The 18,654-nt window shown below is 37.4% G+C and overlaps 1 protein-coding gene across 8 annotated transcripts in view; it reads right to left on the bottom strand.

Moving 5' to 3' along the window:
* lrba (LPS-responsive vesicle trafficking, beach and anchor containing) overlaps positions 1 to 18,654 on the bottom strand; it is a 222,265-nt gene that overhangs the window by 174,783 nt on the left and 28,828 nt on the right. For all 8 annotated transcript variants that reach the window (XM_028469572.1, XM_028445918.1, XM_028446752.1 and 5 more), the window contains exons 4-19: positions 18,275 to 18,370; positions 17,472 to 17,593; positions 16,000 to 16,126; positions 15,389 to 15,508; positions 13,509 to 13,655; positions 11,038 to 11,235; positions 9,722 to 9,855; positions 9,094 to 9,202; positions 5,914 to 6,066; positions 5,589 to 5,757; positions 5,436 to 5,515; positions 3,988 to 4,050; positions 3,463 to 3,560; positions 3,120 to 3,212; positions 2,026 to 2,134; positions 1,679 to 1,760 (exon numbers count right to left, since the gene is read on the bottom strand). In XM_028469572.1, the coding sequence (XP_028325373.1) occupies positions 1,679 to 1,760; positions 2,026 to 2,134; positions 3,120 to 3,212; positions 3,463 to 3,560; positions 3,988 to 4,050; positions 5,436 to 5,515; positions 5,589 to 5,757; positions 5,914 to 6,066; positions 9,094 to 9,202; positions 9,722 to 9,855; positions 11,038 to 11,235; positions 13,509 to 13,655; positions 15,389 to 15,508; positions 16,000 to 16,126; positions 17,472 to 17,593; positions 18,275 to 18,370 (1,900 nt within the window). The remainder of the gene's footprint in view (positions 1 to 1,678; positions 1,761 to 2,025; positions 2,135 to 3,119; positions 3,213 to 3,462; positions 3,561 to 3,987; positions 4,051 to 5,435; positions 5,516 to 5,588; positions 5,758 to 5,913; positions 6,067 to 9,093; positions 9,203 to 9,721; positions 9,856 to 11,037; positions 11,236 to 13,508; positions 13,656 to 15,388; positions 15,509 to 15,999; positions 16,127 to 17,471; positions 17,594 to 18,274; positions 18,371 to 18,654) is intronic.

The following is an 18,654-nucleotide window of genomic DNA, read 5'->3' as shown; positions in this document are numbered from 1 at the left end:
TGGCTCTGACGTTACTAAAGACTGCAATCAGGGGGTCATTTTCAGAGTTTGTCACAGATTAAATCAGAAGAATACGCGGCAAAGGAGAAACAGACCACCACTCTGTGTTCCACAGAATGTGCTCACATGCAGAAAGCCATGCAAGGGTTTCATGATGTATACCGCCTGTCTGGGATGGTTGGGCAGGGGAGATTTTAACACAATAAGGGCCCAGGATAATCAATGTGTGACTACAGTGAGGCCTCGTCAGATTAAGCCTGGTTTGAAGTAAACCTTGGTTGTGATTACACCAAGTGCTTGGATTTCAAACTGATTAAAGCCCTGCTGCACTGGTGTATGTAAAGGTGCGTGGATGTATGTCAGTGAGGAAGAAAACGGGACGTTTTCTCTTTATAACTGAAATGAATACTTGGCGTATAAACATGGAAAGATTTTGGTGAGCTGACGTAAAATTGGTGGTAAGTAACGGACTGAAAATGTGATCTGGGAACAGTGATCAAAGCCACTGTTTCAGGTTCTGCTGCTCATCAACAATAATGGGAAAAAGGTGAAAATCTACAAAAGGCTGCCATTTATAACTACAATTTACTATTTTCAGCATTGTTTTTACAGCAGGTCATTACAAGAAATTTATTAGGTGGATGTTTTACAACCAAAATAATTATAGTTAATATTTAAGAAGTGAATCTATGCTCAATGTGTCCTAATTATTGCTATTAAAAAAGCAGAAGAAAACCACCTTTAGTGACCATTCAGAAGGTCCTAAACATCTTCAACATGTCTAAAATGTAGAAATAGCAGCAAAAACCTAATTTAAAAATATTATTGTTACAGTTAATAAGTGGAAAAAAATCAATATCAGTATCTTGTTGATTTTGTAAATAAAGTTACTAATTTAGTCTAAAATCCTAACATAATAAACACACTATCATCCACAGAGACTTCTTCAATTTTTACTGTAATATTAAGAGTCTTCAACACAATGCCAACGTTTTCTGACACCAACAAAAGAGAAAACAAAAAAACATTTATAAAGTCAAATGTAACAAATATGTTTGCATTATTTTAAAGGGGAAGAAACCTTTCCCACTGCTAATTTAACCTTCTGCTATAATGATTATTGAAATATGCAGAGTCACATTAAACCATATTTAAAAGCAATACTGTTGTTATTACACCGGAATGAAATAATAACGTAATTTATACATTACATACATTGAAATTTATTGTAATAGACTTGAAAATCATCCAGCCAAATACTATAAAAAGAATAATATATTTATTAAATAAAAAAAAAAAAAAAGATTTTCCCACTTACAAACATACCTCATTTCGGGGGGAATCAGAATTAATCCATTAAATCATTCCTTTATAGCCAAAATAATTCAAGTGAAAAATTAGACTAGGGTTCTATAAACTGAGCAGAGGGGGCTCTATTTGTCACACGAAGTGTTTGCGCCATCCTTGTGCTCCGTTTACATCTGTGCTTCAGTCCAATAAAAGATGCTCTGGTTGTGAAATTTATGCTGTTCATTTGTTTGACGGTATAGGCGATCGCGCTTTTTCAGTGGGGGGGGGGGGAGAAAATCCTCCTGCGGTACAAAAACTAGAGGTATGTAGATGGGTACGCTGCAGCGGATGATTTAGGGGAACAGTCTGGCCCAGAGGAGGCACTTACGTGGGTTGAGAATCTTCACAGTGGAGTCGGGGTCCGGATGCTGTTTATGGATCACTTGAGTGCAGATCTGCTCAGTAAGAATCTACAGGAGGGGGAGGGGTTAGGAGCCATAAATATCCATACAAGCCTTAACAATAACAGAGAAATAGAACTGTGTCTAATCAGGCGTCAGTAGAGGCCAAAAATAAAGCTTTTTATATGGATTTGTTTTACATCAGAGCATTTCTTCTTAAGTTGGTTTGACCAAACATAGAGACACAATAACTAAATGTTACCACTCTGCATCTATTAAGATGTTTTATTTCGTGTAAGCAAAAGGCCTGAGGTGTGAGTGTAGGCGCACGAACCTCAAACAGCACGTTGTAGGTCGTCATGGTGAACTGGTTGGAGTGAAGCATCAGGCGTTCAGTCAGCAGGGAGAAGAGGCCGTGGCTCACCATGACCTCAGCTTTTCTCCTGTTCAGAACGTAAAAAAAGGTCAAAGGTTTGTCACTCGACAGAGGCACTGACCCCAACCATGTTTGTTCCATAAAAATTGCAGAGAATGCTTTGAAATCTAGATTATTGCCCAGCAGTCCTACTCAAAGAAAAATATTTTAAAAACAGAGAGATAAATAAGATAAAACACTAAAACCTAGCACTGATTTATGCTGTATCTGCAGTGGATAAATTAGAACAGCTTCACTGACAAGTAGCCAAGAATTTTTTGAGAATCTTCGCTGCCAGTGAGAGAACATTCTTTCAGAAAATAAAAAACCTCCCCAGCCAAAAACACATCTCATCAGTTCAGAGGTCATTTTCTAATTGTTTACACTGTGTCCACACGAGGAATGCTTGTTTCCCTTTGTTGCTACAACAGCACTGAGAGGTTATGCTAGTCATGTGGCACTTGAGCCTATCTGATCTTTACTGGGATACCATGAAAACCATGTACACACACACACACACACACACACACACACACACACACACACACATGCGCACCCATAGAGACTCTAATAAACAGATTTTATTTATAGGGTTAAAAACCACAGGATGTTCAGTGAGAACATGCAAACACTGCACAGGATGTAGGGGCCACTGCACTCTAGAATTTAAAAAAATGTAAAAAAAAAAACGTTAAATTTGGAGAAAAAAATGTCATGTAAAATTAGACGGGTGTATAAAACAAAAAAAAAAATCACTATATAATTTTTTTTCTTAAAGTCTTAAAGGAATTGAGTTTTTTTTTTTTTTTTTTTTTCTCTAATCGGACCTTTATGGGGGCAAAATAGAAATGAAAAACCAAATGCCGAGCAGGAAAAGAGACGCACAACAACAAATTTAAGCTTTCACTCGATCACATGGATTTTTAAAGGATTTTTTTTTATATTCTTATCACATATTGAACAACAGCATTTATGAGGTGAATTCATGCTAATGTCAGTGAAAAGGCACTTACTTTGGTGGCAAGTGCTTGAGAAAGTAACCCAGCACTTTGAGAGTCTGGACCCTGATTCCCTCGTTTTTGGAGGCCAAAAGCTTAAAGATCACACTGTGGGGAAACATTATCATTAGGAAATTACAAATATTTAAACTTTTAAGGTGGAAATACCTAACAATATGGGTCAATTTATTACCATATATGTATCTAAATCAATACACTCACACTGGAACATGTCAAATGTTTAAAGTAACTAAAGCAAACACTGAAATAAGGAGCTCCAAGTGCAATTACAGTATATCCAATAGAGTAAAATTAAACAGCTACATGTAAAAAAAATAATAAAAAAATTTAATATTACCGAACTCCATTGCGCTGGTCAAAGGCCTGAACCATTGACTCCGGATGTTCTGACATCAGAGCGACCAACAGCTGCAGCACATCCATGAGATTATCATCCTGTGGAACACAACGTAAACAATTACAGCTAATGTATCAATCAGTGGGAAGAAAGGAGTATGGTGATCTCATAATCACATGTTACTAATAATATTGTCTCTTTTGTAGTAGCAGACCACATGTAATCTCACATCAAATCTCATCTGATCTGTAGAATGACATGCTACTACACGATCGGCCCTTCTTTTTCACAGTCACTGCCTGGTCTGAGTGATTGACTTGTTCTACAATAATCCACAGTAAACACCTACAGTGCTGTAAAGTACTTGGATTGAACATTCTGAAGATCGAAACAAAAAACAGTGAAGCAGAATCTGCCAACAGTTCAGACTAGCAAGCTTAAAAAAGAAAAGCCATTAAGCTTTTCATTGGTGATATGTCGCCATCTGGTGGTGGGCTCAGTCGTAGCTGGTTTACGTCTGCTTACCTCGTGCATTGTCAGGAGGTAGTTAAGGATGCTCTGAAGTTCGTCTTCCTTCACACCCTGATCCTGAAATCAAATCCATCAGATTGATCAGATTGCTTCACCATCAGCCCATCACATTAGAGATTTTTAGACAGGAAACCAATTAAAATGTTCACACGACTGTGCATAGTACGAAACACATACATACAGAAGAAAAAAATCTAGTGTACATGTTACTATATTATTTTAACAGACACAAAAGTAGCTTTTTAATTATCTAATATCTAATAGGGTCATTCCATGTCATTTACACAAACAGCCTACCCTCTTTGGTCTAAAAAAAAAATTCTGAATTTTTTACCAATTGTTCCATAATTATTCACTAGACACACTGTACATTTTAAATTTTATTGGATGAATGCTTTTTGACGTATGGTTAATTTAGGTCATACATTTGTTCATAATTATGTTTTAAAAAAATAAGAGTTTTTCTGAAGTAATGGTTTGGTTTTTATATTTTTTGTGTTAGTAGTAAAAATAACTATGAAACAATAAATGATTATAAGACACACAGGCACAATTAACTCATGTAAAGGATTTTCAATATTCACAAGTGGTGAACTAACCCCTAAATTGGGGTCCAAAGTAAAAATAAAAAAGTTACAAAGATAAAAAACATGTATATCCTAAGAAAGAGTCATCTTTATACTATAAATTAAAACTAAGATTAGATTTTTCCTTACATTCCCACATACAGACAGTTGTGGGCCAATGAAAATAGTAATCATCACTGATTTGAACAGACATATGCAAAGTTGTTTATTGAAGACCCAAACATCGAGCCCCAAACCCAACAAACATTTTTCCAAATTTGAGGGGCTGGCATGTCCACCAGATAGGATGTACAGCAGTTATGTTTGTATATTCTGAGAGAGTAGGTGGAGCTGTATTACTTTTTTAAATTTCAGTTTCCTATGTAGTTCCTGAGATGTTGAAAGCTGAAAATGGAAGAAAAATAAGGACGACCGAAAACCAACACACCCCCCCAACCCCTCACTAAATTGACCATATCTTAAAAAGTGTTAATCTGATCAAACTAAAAATATTACAGTGTTTCTACTGAATAATCATGGAACAATTGCTTTAAAAAAAACTCATAATTTTCTGGACCAAAGTGTGTGGGCCATGTGTTGAAATGACATGGAATGACTCAATAGTCTAATATTGTCTTATTTGTTTCATTTTGCCTTTACTCCATTTTATATAATTTCCTCTAGGTTTGTGAATATTCAAGATGATTTAGTCTCTGCTCAACAGATTGAACTACTGATGTTTTGTAACCTTGTCCTTTAATGTGTATTCTGGCTATGCCCTTTGTGACTAGACCTAATGATAAGAATCAAGCATTTAAACAACAGAACACCTGAAAGGTATTATTTAACCATGTGAAGAGCTTATTCCTATCTTACCTTCATTATGAGTTGCTTCACAAACAGGAGCAGAAACGCTCGCAGAGAAAGGATCTCCTTCTGGTTTGGTCTGGGACCATCTAAAAAGTAGAGTTTACTGGTTAATGGACCCTGATAATTACAGTAGTTGTTTTTAAAAGCCACCAGTCATACCGAGGCCTTTGGGCGTGACACCGCTGCGGTCCTGGGGGTTGACGACCCAGTAGTAGAATTTGAGCGTGTGCATGATCTGGAGCACAGTGCCCACCCTGCGTATGGCGTTGTAGATGGGCACCGTGCTGATGAACTCTGTGGCGAGGTAAGTGTAGAGAGCCAACTGCACCTGCACAAGTCAAAGCCACATGTGAGCTCAGGCTCATACGTTGTTGTAGTTTTAAGCAAAAAAACCAAAAACAAAAGAAGATTTAGTTGAGGTCAGGCTACACATGTGAGAACCAAATGCTCCATCAGGAGGAGCTGTGCGACTGCTTGGGGTCACCTTTGCAGGGGCATGGATCCAGATGGCGGGGTTAAACAGAATGTGGTCACACAGCTGTTTGAGAAGCAGGATGCCATTCTGTAGGTTGCTCAGGTATCTGGAAAAGGCCAGAACGATGTCCAGGATGGGTCGAGTCACATGGACCTTGGAAGACTGGTCCACACAGAGAGAGAGAGGAGAGGAAATGAGCGCCACATCTTCTGAGGATATTTAAAGCGTACAGGTAAAAAGCTGTAATGTGAGACGGACTCTGAAAGGACATGTGCAGGGAAAGATGAGGAGTTCCTGTTTTGCCTAACAAGCACTCAGTTCAGCTGTGACCTCCAAACACAGCCAGCAGACAACACTGGGTTTCAGTTTGACTGTTTATGTCAGTGCTTCTCAAACCTTTTTTTGGGGTTTTCCCCACTTTGAACGAAGGTGAACTTTCAAGTCCCACCTGCGCCCATTGTTCCCCCAAATAATGCTGACAAATAACACATTTCCAAATATATTGAACAGGGAACAAGTAACATTATATTACATAATGAATCAAAAACAAAAACTAAATTAAACGAATTACCTGCATTTTAAAAAATACGTAAAAGTGCAGTAGAAAAAAAATGAAATTCAATGCAAAAATGAAATGAACAGACAGGGAACAAGAAACATCATGTTAGGGCTGGGCAAAAAAATCGATTTAATTGAAATATCAAATTTGTAGATAAAAACAATTTCTTTTTTGCGAATTCAAATTAAAAAAAATAAATAAATAAATTGTATTTTCACTTCTATTATTTCCCGACCACAATTATTTTTTACTTTTCTCGCTTCTGTCCTTGTGTGTTACCGTAGCGCGATGTGAGCCAGCCCCCTCTTTGTTTACATGTGTTTACCCTTTGAGTAGCTGTGTGTGCCACAGGCATGTTTAATTTATTATTCGCACTATGCTGAGATGCTAAGGGAAGAGTTTATTAATTTTTTAATTGTAATGTTATATGTTATAGAATATGTAGTTATCTGATTTATTAATCAGAAAATTTAAGCTACTGTGAAGCTGCTGTTGCACTTTTGCTAAAATCTGGGTTAAAGCTTGAAATTGTTGAATGACAGCGTCTCATTTACTTTTTATTTTGGGACTGTTTTATGCATTTTAACTCTTGAGGACAATCACAGCAATAAAGTTGTACTTTTGACAATATATCTGATATCTGCAGTCATTTTTAAGTGCATTGAAAGAAAAGGAGGTCGGGCCGTCCTCTGGCCCTACATCACTGTACAGGGAGGAGGAAATCAGTGTCCCGTTATAAACACGCCCACTCGTGAATATGCATAAGTAGGCCGCAAATCAGCCCGTTTGTGTAGAGTTACTCAGAAAGTGATTTTTCAGAGGCTAAAACTCTGGAAAACAGGCGAGTGTGAAAATAAACCTCAAATACTGTGTTTTTGGAGTTCTTAGAACAAATGAAGATGGGTGAAAAATAGCATGATATGAGACCTTTAAAAAAATCTGCGATTTTTTTTTAGCCCTACGTCATTTTTCATAATGCAAGTAAAATAGTTTGACATAATTAATCAAAAACGAAATTAAACTAATCACCAGCAAAAAAAACAAATGGTCAGCAGTCAAAAATACAGGACATTACCAAACACTGTTCTGGAATCTTTGACAAAAAGCTTAAGAAAACAAAAAAACATTTTTTTTTATGTCAGCTATTGAAAGAATAAAAGTGTGTTTATTGTTCCACTTCACTTCACATGCAGATGAAAATCATTATTTTTGCACATTTTGTTCCCGGTTGCATATCTAATGCAGTCTAATAATTTATTGCTCTATTAAAGGGGACATATGCTAAATCCACTTTTTTAGCCCTTAAATGCATTTTGTTGTATATTTAGAGTGCTTAGAAGTACAGAAAAGTTCAAATAAGTCTCTTCAGGTGCTCCGTAGATATCTTTATATTCTGTTTTGGTCATATTTTTCAATCTGTTTTGATTTTTGGATTTTCTATTACGTTTTTTGAACAATAACGTCAGCGGAACTGCCAAATTAGGACATCGACTCCAGGCCCAACACTTCGAGCAATCCGCCATTTTTATTTCTCGCTTTTATTTTGTAGTCCAAGCTCAAGGATGCCGAAGTTACGAGAGGATAAGTCAAAATGTTCGGTTGTTGGATGTTGTAACCCACACGCTTCATTACACCGTCTCCCAGCATCAGAACCTTTTCAAAGTGCCTGGTTGAGTTTTATTTTTCACAGAAATGTACCCACATCTGTGGATAAGGTCATTTTCGTGTGCGCAAAGCACTTCAAGGATGACTGCTTCTACAACCTCCGCCAGTATAAAGAAGGATTTGACGAAAGACTTTGTCTGATTGAGGGTTCAATTCCTTCTATCTTTGGAGACGACGTACAGAGCACTTCGGTAAGCTGTAAATAACACTAAAAAGTGTGATAAGACGTCCCTGTCATTGTTTTGTTAGCATTAGCAGTTGCTTAGCAGTTGCACCGTCTTCAGACTTCATATGTTAGCGCTGTGTGCTCGTTTTAGATCCTTGATGATATGGCCTACGTGATTTAATTTAAGTCTAAAGTTTTTATTAGTCATTTCATTTTGCCGTTTTTGTCTTTGAAAAGACTGTATTAAAATGCATTTCGTGACATTAGCTTGGCGCTAGCGTTAGCTCGATGCTTGTGTTAGCTCACTTGTTAAGGTTCTGCAGGTTCATCATCATTTTCATCTCACTCCGCCGGGTCAGACTCTGGCTCGAACATGTAAGGTTGGATGGACAAGTCTTCCGTTGTTGACATTTTGTAAATAACCTCTGAATAAAAAGTTTATGCATCGCTACATAGCCGTATCTCTTCTATCAAACTACAAAAATGGCCGAACAGGGTGGAGTTGAACCGAGTGTCACCTCTGCAACCTGGAGAGGGGGTGGGGTATGAAGTGTCTCATTTGCATTTAAAAAGACTGCACCAAAACGAGTTGCTCTCAGAAGCACATCAGAAAAGGGGTAGAAAAGAGGCCTCATGCCACACACTTTGAGAAGCACTAGTTTATGTCCAGTCTATGTATATATTACTTACTAACCATAGACACTAGTGCAGTGTTTGACTGATTTCCATCCTTTCCAGCAGATTAGTTTTCAGCAATTTCCCTCTGGGATTAATAAAGGAATTCTGATTCTGATCTCACCTTCTCCAAAGTGAATCCGATGACGAGGAATCCTTTGCAGGCCAACACCTGCTCTTGCATAGCTACTGAGTTTTTCAACAGCTCCATCACAAAGGACAGCAAAGTGCAGCTAGAAGCGATGAGCAGGGATAAGAGTGACAACAAAAGAGAAATAAATAGACAGACAGCGAGTTAGACGGTGACAATAATGTGAGCGAGCTGCTGACAAAGCCCAGGCTGTCAAGGACACGTCCAACAACCTGTCTGATTAAATGAGGCCACCGTGTCCTGAACTTAGGATCAGCTGGAGGACAACAGAAATAACACGAGAGGACATAATAAATGTAGCCCTGATTGTCATACACAAGACATTATTTTACATTAACCTGTTCATACTGTAAAAGGGTAACTAACACATTTTATTTGAAGATTGGCTTCCTCTACTTACTAAGGACTAACATTTACTACATAATGCATCAAATATTAAATCATCACACAATCTGATGTTAAAATTAATGCGTAAAGTTTGTCATTTTAAACGGTATTGCATTATTAATCATAGCAAACGCACATCGACTCCCGAGTACATTTCCATATGAAATGATTTCCGTGTTTTTCCTAAAAAGACAGTACAGATGAGTGACTTTACCAGACTGAGGTGTCCAGCTCGTTGCTGGAGGGCTGGCGATAATCCAGCTGTGCAAAGAGAGGGAAGAGAACCTGCACACCACCGATGGAGTGGATACCACTCTGGACTGAGTGAGTCACCACTGCCTTCACATCCTGCCATTGAAAACACACAGTCGTGCTCACATACAGTACATGTTTGGACAAGCACAGTGCTGAGAAATAATGAAGTCAATTAATTCATTAATTTCAATTGAGTTTATAATCATCCACCCACGAGCAAGAGCTGTGATCTGTTCAATGTCTCTATGCTTTCTTAAGTTTATCTAAAATATACAAATTATGCTCCACTGTGTTGATCTTTAGTTCCTCTGTGCTGCCAATTCTTTGGATTTTTTTTTTAAACGATGTTAAAAATGGGTCCGTTTTCTGTATACCTTCTGCTCAATATGTTCTCTGAATAATATAATTTAAGCCTTTTCTAAAATTACACACTATAAAATAAATAATAAACTTAAGTACGATTCACGCTGATATTATATCGGATTAACCCCAAAAGCAGCAATATCAGTATCATATCAGAAATAAGAATGTTGTATTTGGACATCCCTAGGATAAAATGCATATTTAGTTGTACTTTGAACCATATGTGTGTGTACACTGTGTTTTTGATGCACCAAATTCTGTAAAACTGTTGTTCAACGATTAAACTTAAGTTTATAACTCATACCTCACCAATCAACTTTTTCAGGACCGAGAGGCTAAGTTATGCTTTTTATTTTTGGGTTCAAGTTGGAAATTTTCTTGACATGAAAAGATAAGAATATGTAAAGGGAGCAAATCAGCATGAACCGTGTCAGCCATGGACAGATTATCATTATTATGGTTTTCAGTCTCAGCCACAAGTAACCATACTGGTTTAATGGTGTGTCTGTGTTAGTTGTAGATCCAAAGAAATAAAATGCATCCAGAAAGATTAGGGCAGATATTTGTTTTTTTTGTTTTTTTAATGCATTCATGCAGATTTTTGCCTTTCAAATTACTGATGTGTTCACTGAAAAAAGCCTTTTAATTTAAAAACCAACACAGGTCATTTTCACTGGTACTTTTTTTTTTTTAACCCTAATCATAGACTTTATTGTAAAGCCATCTCCAACTGGTCCCAAATTTCATATAGTAGTAATATCGTGCTTGTCATTAAATGTCAGTTTTGTAACTCGAGCACAAAACCACTGACTTAAAAACAAGAAAAGGCAATCCTAACAATATCAACTCCTGCTCCGAGAGGAATGACTGGAATGCTTTTCATACTTGATGCTACTCAGAGGATAGAATTACCTGAAGCATGAGCGCATGGGGAGAGTGGACAAAAATGGATGCGTTGTCCTTGGGGGAGGACTCGAGGCAGAGCTGTGCGTCAGTGGCACGGGGATTATAGGAGAAGGCAATACTAGAGGACAGCTTGCCATCATACAGTAAGGTCTTATGATGCTCTGCAAACAACAGGTCACTCTCCGCCCTGTACTTGAAGATGCCCTGGGAAAGAAGACACAAGCGAAAATACAAATGAAAGAAATTAACCATCAAATTTGTTTTTGCACAGGTAAATAAAAAGGACTGATCAGAAGCAATTATTACAGAATAAGGCGACTATAGCGTTTCTAAAGCAACAGTTTGCCACGTTCTGTTTCAAATGAATTTGTTTACTAGAACCTAGATGCCCAAAGTGGGGTACAGGGACCCCCAGGGGTACACGAATTGTCATGGGGTTACGTGAATGAAAATGAAAAACAATGACAACATTGGAAACTAGAATATAAATAGAGCAGTTAATGTTAATGCTAGGCTAATGCTCGGTGAATGCTAATGCTAGGCTGATGCTAATGCTAGGCTAATGCTAGGTTATTGTTATTACTAGGCTAATGTTAGGATAATGTTATTGCTAGGTTAATGTTATTGCTAGGTTAATGCTAGGTTAAAGCTAATGCTAGGTCAATGTTAGGCTAATGCTAGACTAATTCTATTGCTTTATTAATGTAAATGCTAGGTCATCGCTATTGCTAAGCTAATGATAATACTATGTTAAAGCTAATACTCGGTCAATTTTAATGCTCGACTAATGTTAATACTAGGCTAATGCTATTGTTATGCGAATGTTAATGTTGATGCTAGGTTAATGTTATTTCTAAGTTAATGCTAGATTATGCTAATGTTAATGGTGATGGTAGGCGAATGGTAATGCTTGATAATGCTCGTGCCAATGATAAGCTAATGCAGTGCAACACAGGCCAGCACCTGCATCCTCACTTGCATTTTCTTCAAGAAATGCAAATATTCTAGTTATTATTATTATATATTATTCCTCAACAGGGTAGGTAAAATTCACTGTAGGGCTAAAATGTTTATGACATTACATTATTAGGTTTTTTTAAGGTTTTTTAAGTGTGCAGGAGTAGGGGGTAGGGGGCTAGAATATTCAGGTAACTACGATGCAGCCGATTTCCTACACTAAGTATGGGGTAAACTATAATTAATTATTGCATAATTGATAATTAATTTCAATTATGACGTAACTGTAATTGAAAAAATATGTTGCTGTTGTCATCATAAGTGAGTTGTAATTGAGTGTAATTGTAATTGGCATGGAAATTCCATAACTTTAATTTACAATTTAATTAAACGTAAACCTGAAGAATCATTTCACAGTTCTATGGCCTACACATACGTAGGGAACAATCAATAAAATACGTTTCATATTAAGTTTTCTCACTACCTGTCAGTTCTCTTGAGGATAATTTTACTATAAAAAAAAAATTTAAAAAAAATGAAATGCACAATAACATGGATTATCCTGATCTTTGATACATGGATTATGTAAATAGATCCAATGGGTCTCTTGTGTGCACTGCGCCGCCTTTTGTGTTTGACGTTCGCTTGTTACCCTTGCGCTGATCTGATGTTGACATTATCAGTTTGTTAATAAAATTGGCGCTTACCACTAAAACAAATGTAAATACGTAATTTCTTTGAGAAAAAAAAAGAAGTTTTCACTGTTGGTTTTGACCCTGACGAGAAAATGCAGCCCGATCTGCACTACAACAGTGGAACCAAACAGTAGTTTAGTCCACTGTGTCTTCTTTCAGTCTCCAAGCTGTCTTATTCTCATTCTTTTGTATTTCTGGGTGTTAGGCTGCATCTCCAAGCCGATTTGACATCACCATCAGTGTTATTTGACTTCACGTCTGCAGAACTGCGCTGGGAAATCGAACCCAGAACAGCAGTACAATATGTATCACACAATCTTTTCAAAGCAATAGGGAGAAATGTGTGTGGGCTCATTCTTTTTGGTTCTGAGCACTTCATCACCTATTAGCATTAAAAGACTTAAAATGAATGTATATATTTTTTTACAAATCCTGCCCTCTGCTCCTTTAAGGGTTATTTTACCTTTAAAAAAGTTTTAACTGAACAGAAAAAGCCGACAACAAAAACTAATTATTTTCGATACACCGCCACCAGGTTTTTCCAAACTCTTATTTATCTTGGAGTATTACCCCTAAAAGAGTTTCTTAGTGATTAAGTTGATTTGTGGGATTTTCTACACATGTAATAACACAATCAATCTTTGCATTAGTTGTCTTTGGGTGATGAGGCAGGACACTAAACTCAACTCCTGCAGTGATTTGAATGTTTGTTCAGTCATTAGGCTTCATTTGAGTGTAGTACAGCACCAAAATGAAAGGATTAAAGGAGATGTTTAAAACAAATGACTTTTCTGCAGCGTCAAACTGGTACTTGTGATTCCTAACCTGGTAGCCTGGACCCAGCTGGTAGATAGCTAAGATCTGAGCAGCACTGAGAGCCTCTGCAAACAGGTAAACTGCCCCCATCTGACCGCAAAACACACGGTTGACGTCAGCCGTCTCCGACGATCCCAGGAAACACTTGTCAAACGTCTGCAGGGGGAGGACGTGAACAGGAAGGCAGATAGGAGAAGCAAAAACAAAACAATAAGGAAAACTCAAGATTTACAACAACGCTAATGGTTGAATAGAACTAGAAACAACTTAAAGTTAGTGATGATGTTCGACCTCGCTTGGTAAATGTTGTAAAGCACAAGTGTTAAACATTCACATTCGAGCAAGGAGCTACTTAGTACACATGCTCAGAATAAATCTATAGGAGTTCTTTTACTCCAGACCAAATCCGATTTCACAATCTCAAATCACAGCATGACAGAAAGCAATTCCCTTGACAATGACACGGCGATAAGTGTGTACTTACTTTTCATCTAGCAGATTAATCATGCTGAGAAACAAATGGTTTTCAAACCCGCTCTCTCTCACAGAATGCAGCCAGATGTTTACAAGAAGAACAATTGACTAGTGAACAAAATGTCTTTTTATTGATGCGTGACCAAACACAGTTACTGTTTATCCTCGAGTTCTTTCTCTGATTTATAGTCAAACACACACTCTCACTTTAAACATCCTTATCTACAAGCGCTGTGAATGGGATTATCTACAGTGGTGATTGGTAATCAACGATGATGATAAGGCCTCACAAAAAAAAAATATGCATCGTATATCAAAATCAAGCCATTTCAAAATTTACATTTACATTTGAATTTCCTTAATTGTAATTCTATATATTTATTGCACCCTTAATCGGGAAGTAGCAGCCCAAGGAATAAAGTGGATATTTAAATGCATCTTATGCATTAAACTTATACATAGATTGACAAAAACATGTAAAGAAAACAAAAGATTAATAATTGTGATTGATACAATTGATTAAAGGTAATCTATAGGCTTGATGTCTTACCACACAAGTCACCGAGGGGCTTTACTACTTCTACCAGTGACGTGCCGTAAGGGTAGGCAAGGTAGGTAGTGCCTACCCAAGGGTGAATTGATATTTTGATTATTTGTTTTAATTATAATATAATTATAGTGTCTGCATTTTGTGCGTTTCATAGCCCAAATTACTAAACAGCACTATTTCCTGAAACAGCTGCAGTCTTTTTTTTTTTTTTTTTTTTTACTCCGCTGTAAGGCAGTGGAAGGCCACGCCCCCTCCCAAAGGCACGTTGCTCCTCTGCCTCCATTCCCATTACGTGTTTTTACGTGTTTGTGCATGCGCAGTCAGGTCTGAGTTGTTGTCTGTTCTGAGTTGTTGTCTTTTTCTCTGTGTTTCCAACACAAACAACTGGATGCGCTGCCGTGTCATGAGAAATATCTTGTTGGGAGAGTATGGAGGCTATATAAAATATTTGTTTATGTTTCTTTAATGGTGTTTATGATGTTGATTTTGTTAGATGGCTAAATGCTTGTTCATGTGGATCTTGTTGGGTTTTTTTCTTTCTTATTATGAATTTTATATTTTGATATGCGCATTGAGATGACTTTGTTGGAAATTGCTTTATACAAATAAAATTGATTTGAATTGAATTAACACTTGCTAGCAGAAACATATGAAATTGTCATTGGTGGTCTCGATTTGCAACGTGCTTTACCCAGCCCCAGTGGTCACGGCACGTGACTGACTTCCACCGATTATACCAGATTTACAATCACCTTGAGGACCAAACCTCCATGTCCTCTTTAAGTTGAACCAACAAAATAATTACAATTGTAAGGCCTGTGTCTAACTCCTAATGAACACAAAGTGTTAAATTATCCATACTTACATCACTGGTGTTGACAAACCAAGCAATGTCTCCGAAAGACGCCAGCTCTCCATTCACAAAGCAGCTGATTTCACTGTTTTTCCAGCGGTTGTAGGTGTGAACAAGAGTCACCATGTACCACTGTAACAACAAAAACATACTAGTACACTGCACACTCACTCATTCATAATAAATAAATTTTTAACACTTATTTATCCAATCAGCTTTCTCCTCTTTAACTGTAGCCACACCTACTGTTTCCTGTATGCTCCTTAGCAGTACATCTAAGAAAACGCAGACATGTTATTGGGCCTACATACGGCGAAAAATGGAATGCAACATAAATTGAGAGGAGGCCTGTGATTCTTTGTGAGGCTTCCTGAAGGTCAGTGGGCATCGAATCTTGTTAGATTAGAGAGAAAGATTTGGATCTTCTGCTCCCCCGTCACCTTTAATCCTCCCCGCCATCGTCTCACTCTTCCTTAGAATTTAACATGATGTGACTAATCCCACTTTGTCTCGGTTTATTGTTTGTGACTATCCACAGTCCTGAATACGTGGGTATTTATGTGCAGGAATATTTGGTTTGTGCATTTTAGCTAGTGCTGGTATTCCCAACACTCATGTCCTACCTTCTGAGGTTTGAAGTCGTACTTGACACAGTGCTGGAATCCTTTCCCTTTGGATTTTAATGAGGTCAGTATCAAACATCCTCCAACGAAGTGTGCAGAGTAACCCATGCCTTTATTGGTGCGGAAACTGCAACAAAACACAAACATAAAGCTACATGTGCATACCGAGGCTGCACACATTCACACTGATCAAACATCAAATGTCCAATCAATCACATATTACCTACTCGTAAGACCTCTAAAGAAGCAGAGAAGCAAACAATAGCTTTCCACTGTCTCCTGACTCTTCCCATCATTCTTTCAGTGCCAGAAAAAGAGGGCGGAGGGGGGGGTCCAGCATCTGATTTATTGAATTCATTTCTTTTTAAAAGGGCACCGGGCTTAAGAGGAGCTTTATTTACAGATTCTGTCCTGCAGATAATCAGCAGCCGGGCTTTCACAAACCACACACTTCAACCTGAATTGCACAGAATTTTGTTACGGTTCACTTTTTCTTTTTTTAGAACAATATTAAAAGAGTTGCAGTTGAATAGGTGTAGATTAGGGTAGTTCACGAAATAAATTTTCATCAAATATTGCCAGATTGCTTTTTGCCTTCTGTACCAAAAATTGAGTCAACTGCTGCACATTTAGGAGAGGCACGTTTTTTCACAATGTTGACTTTTTTTCTATTTTCAGGAATAGTGTTTGAACTGTTCTAATGTTCTTACTTATTTAGTATAAATACGGAGAGAGAGATTATTAGTGACTAAACTCATCTTTATATCGTTAAAATTTCTGATATCTGTGAAAGTTATGTATTCTTTGGTTGATCAATAAAAATTGGGGAAAAGTGTGGCACCTTTTACTGACGTTACATTGGCTCGATCTTTGGTACAGATGTTCAAAATGATAATAAGATCAAGGAAAAATGTGATCTGGCAAAATTTGGGAATTTTTTGCTCATACTATCATATTGTGAACCACCCTAATGTAGATAGTCTCCTAACGTAATGTAACGTAACGTAATGTAGCGTAACGTAACATATGCAACATAACATAACGTAACTCAACATAACGTAACGCAACACAACGTAACGCAACGTAACATAACGCAACGCAACATAACGCAACGCAACATAACGCAACGCAACATAACGCAACGCAACATAACGCAACGCAACGTAACATAACGCAACGTAACATAACGCAACGCAACATAACGCAACGCAATGCAACGTAACATAACGCAACGTAACATAACGCAACGTAACATAATGTAACATAACGCAACGTAACATAATGCAACATAATGCAACATAATGCAACATGACATGACATAACATGACATAACATAGCATAACTCGACTAACACACAGATGATTCACAGCAGTTTTGTAACAGGCTTGAGTTGCAATATTTATGCAAACCTTTTTCATGTAGTTTAACGTGAACATTTAACAATAATGGCTAAAAAAGGTTCTTGTACCTACCAGTACAAGTAAGGTTTGTCTTTGTCTACATTGATGTTGTTGAGAGGATCCATTCGGAGCCACGTGTGGAAGGTGAACCCATTCTGGTACGGCCATTTTGCGACTGGGGGCAGAGCGATAGCCTGAGGAAACATCATGAGAAAAACACATGAAACAGCATGGTTAACTAGGAGGAAAATTATACAGCAGAGGGTTTTTTTTGTGATTTAAATCATCTCTTGCACAGTGGATCATTGAGAAATTCACATCAGGATCCTCAAAATACAAACATATGAACAAACTATAAAGCTAGAATGTATAGTGAGTAATGCAACTAGTTCTGTGAGAACAAACTATTACTGCCAGCTCTTTAAACACACTGCATACAGGCACAAACTAGGATGGATCCCACACATTAAATCAAACTAAACCCCAACAGGCAACATTCTGGCAACTGGATCATCGTCACTTTGCCAGAACTGGGTTTTTTTTAGAAAAAGAGTATACTCTTACTCTTGTGTAGGCATAAATCACAGCTGTAATGTAATAACTACCTGATATATGAGATGTAATTTCTATATAATCTGAAACAGTGCATAAGCATAACAGAAGTAATGTGAAGTAGATTTGTATGGGGTTGTTTAACATTTCTGAAAACTGAAAGATGCACCCACACCAACTTCCTGTCGCTGCACACAGTTGCAGAATTGAAAAACATAAGCATTGTCATAACGAAAAACAGCAAATTCATCCCATACAACAACACATAAAAAGATGAGGTAAAAACCAGGAGAAACGCTGCCAATGTTGAGTTGTGTACTTACTGCAGCGTTTTTCCCTGGGAAGCTGAAGAAAGAGTCGGGACCATTCCTGTAGGCCATGTACTTCAGCATTGACAAAAGCTTCACCGCATGACAAGGCTGAGGAATAAGGATGATGAATAAAGGGTGATCAGGTTAGGTCAAGGACATAACACGCAAAGACATACATACATATTAACATACATGAATAAAGACTTTACGCTTTGTGGATACTTTCATATTCATTATTAAACTCAGTCCAATGAACATTAACTGATGTCATCTGATTTTCTTTTGGTCAACATTTTCCCTTTTAACAATCTTCATTTTTACCATGAATTTTAAATATTTGAACTATTTCGTCATTTATTTCAAAAGCGTCCTAATTATTGAAGATCTAAAAA

The sequence above is a fragment of the Gouania willdenowi genome, chromosome 1 (assembly GCF_900634775.1).
Source record: "Gouania willdenowi chromosome 1, fGouWil2.1, whole genome shotgun sequence".
NCBI classification, from domain to species: domain Eukaryota; kingdom Metazoa; phylum Chordata; class Actinopteri; order Blenniiformes; family Gobiesocidae; genus Gouania; species Gouania willdenowi.
Note: the sequence above shows the minus strand (reverse complement) of the source record. Positions and strands in the feature narration are given on the sequence as shown.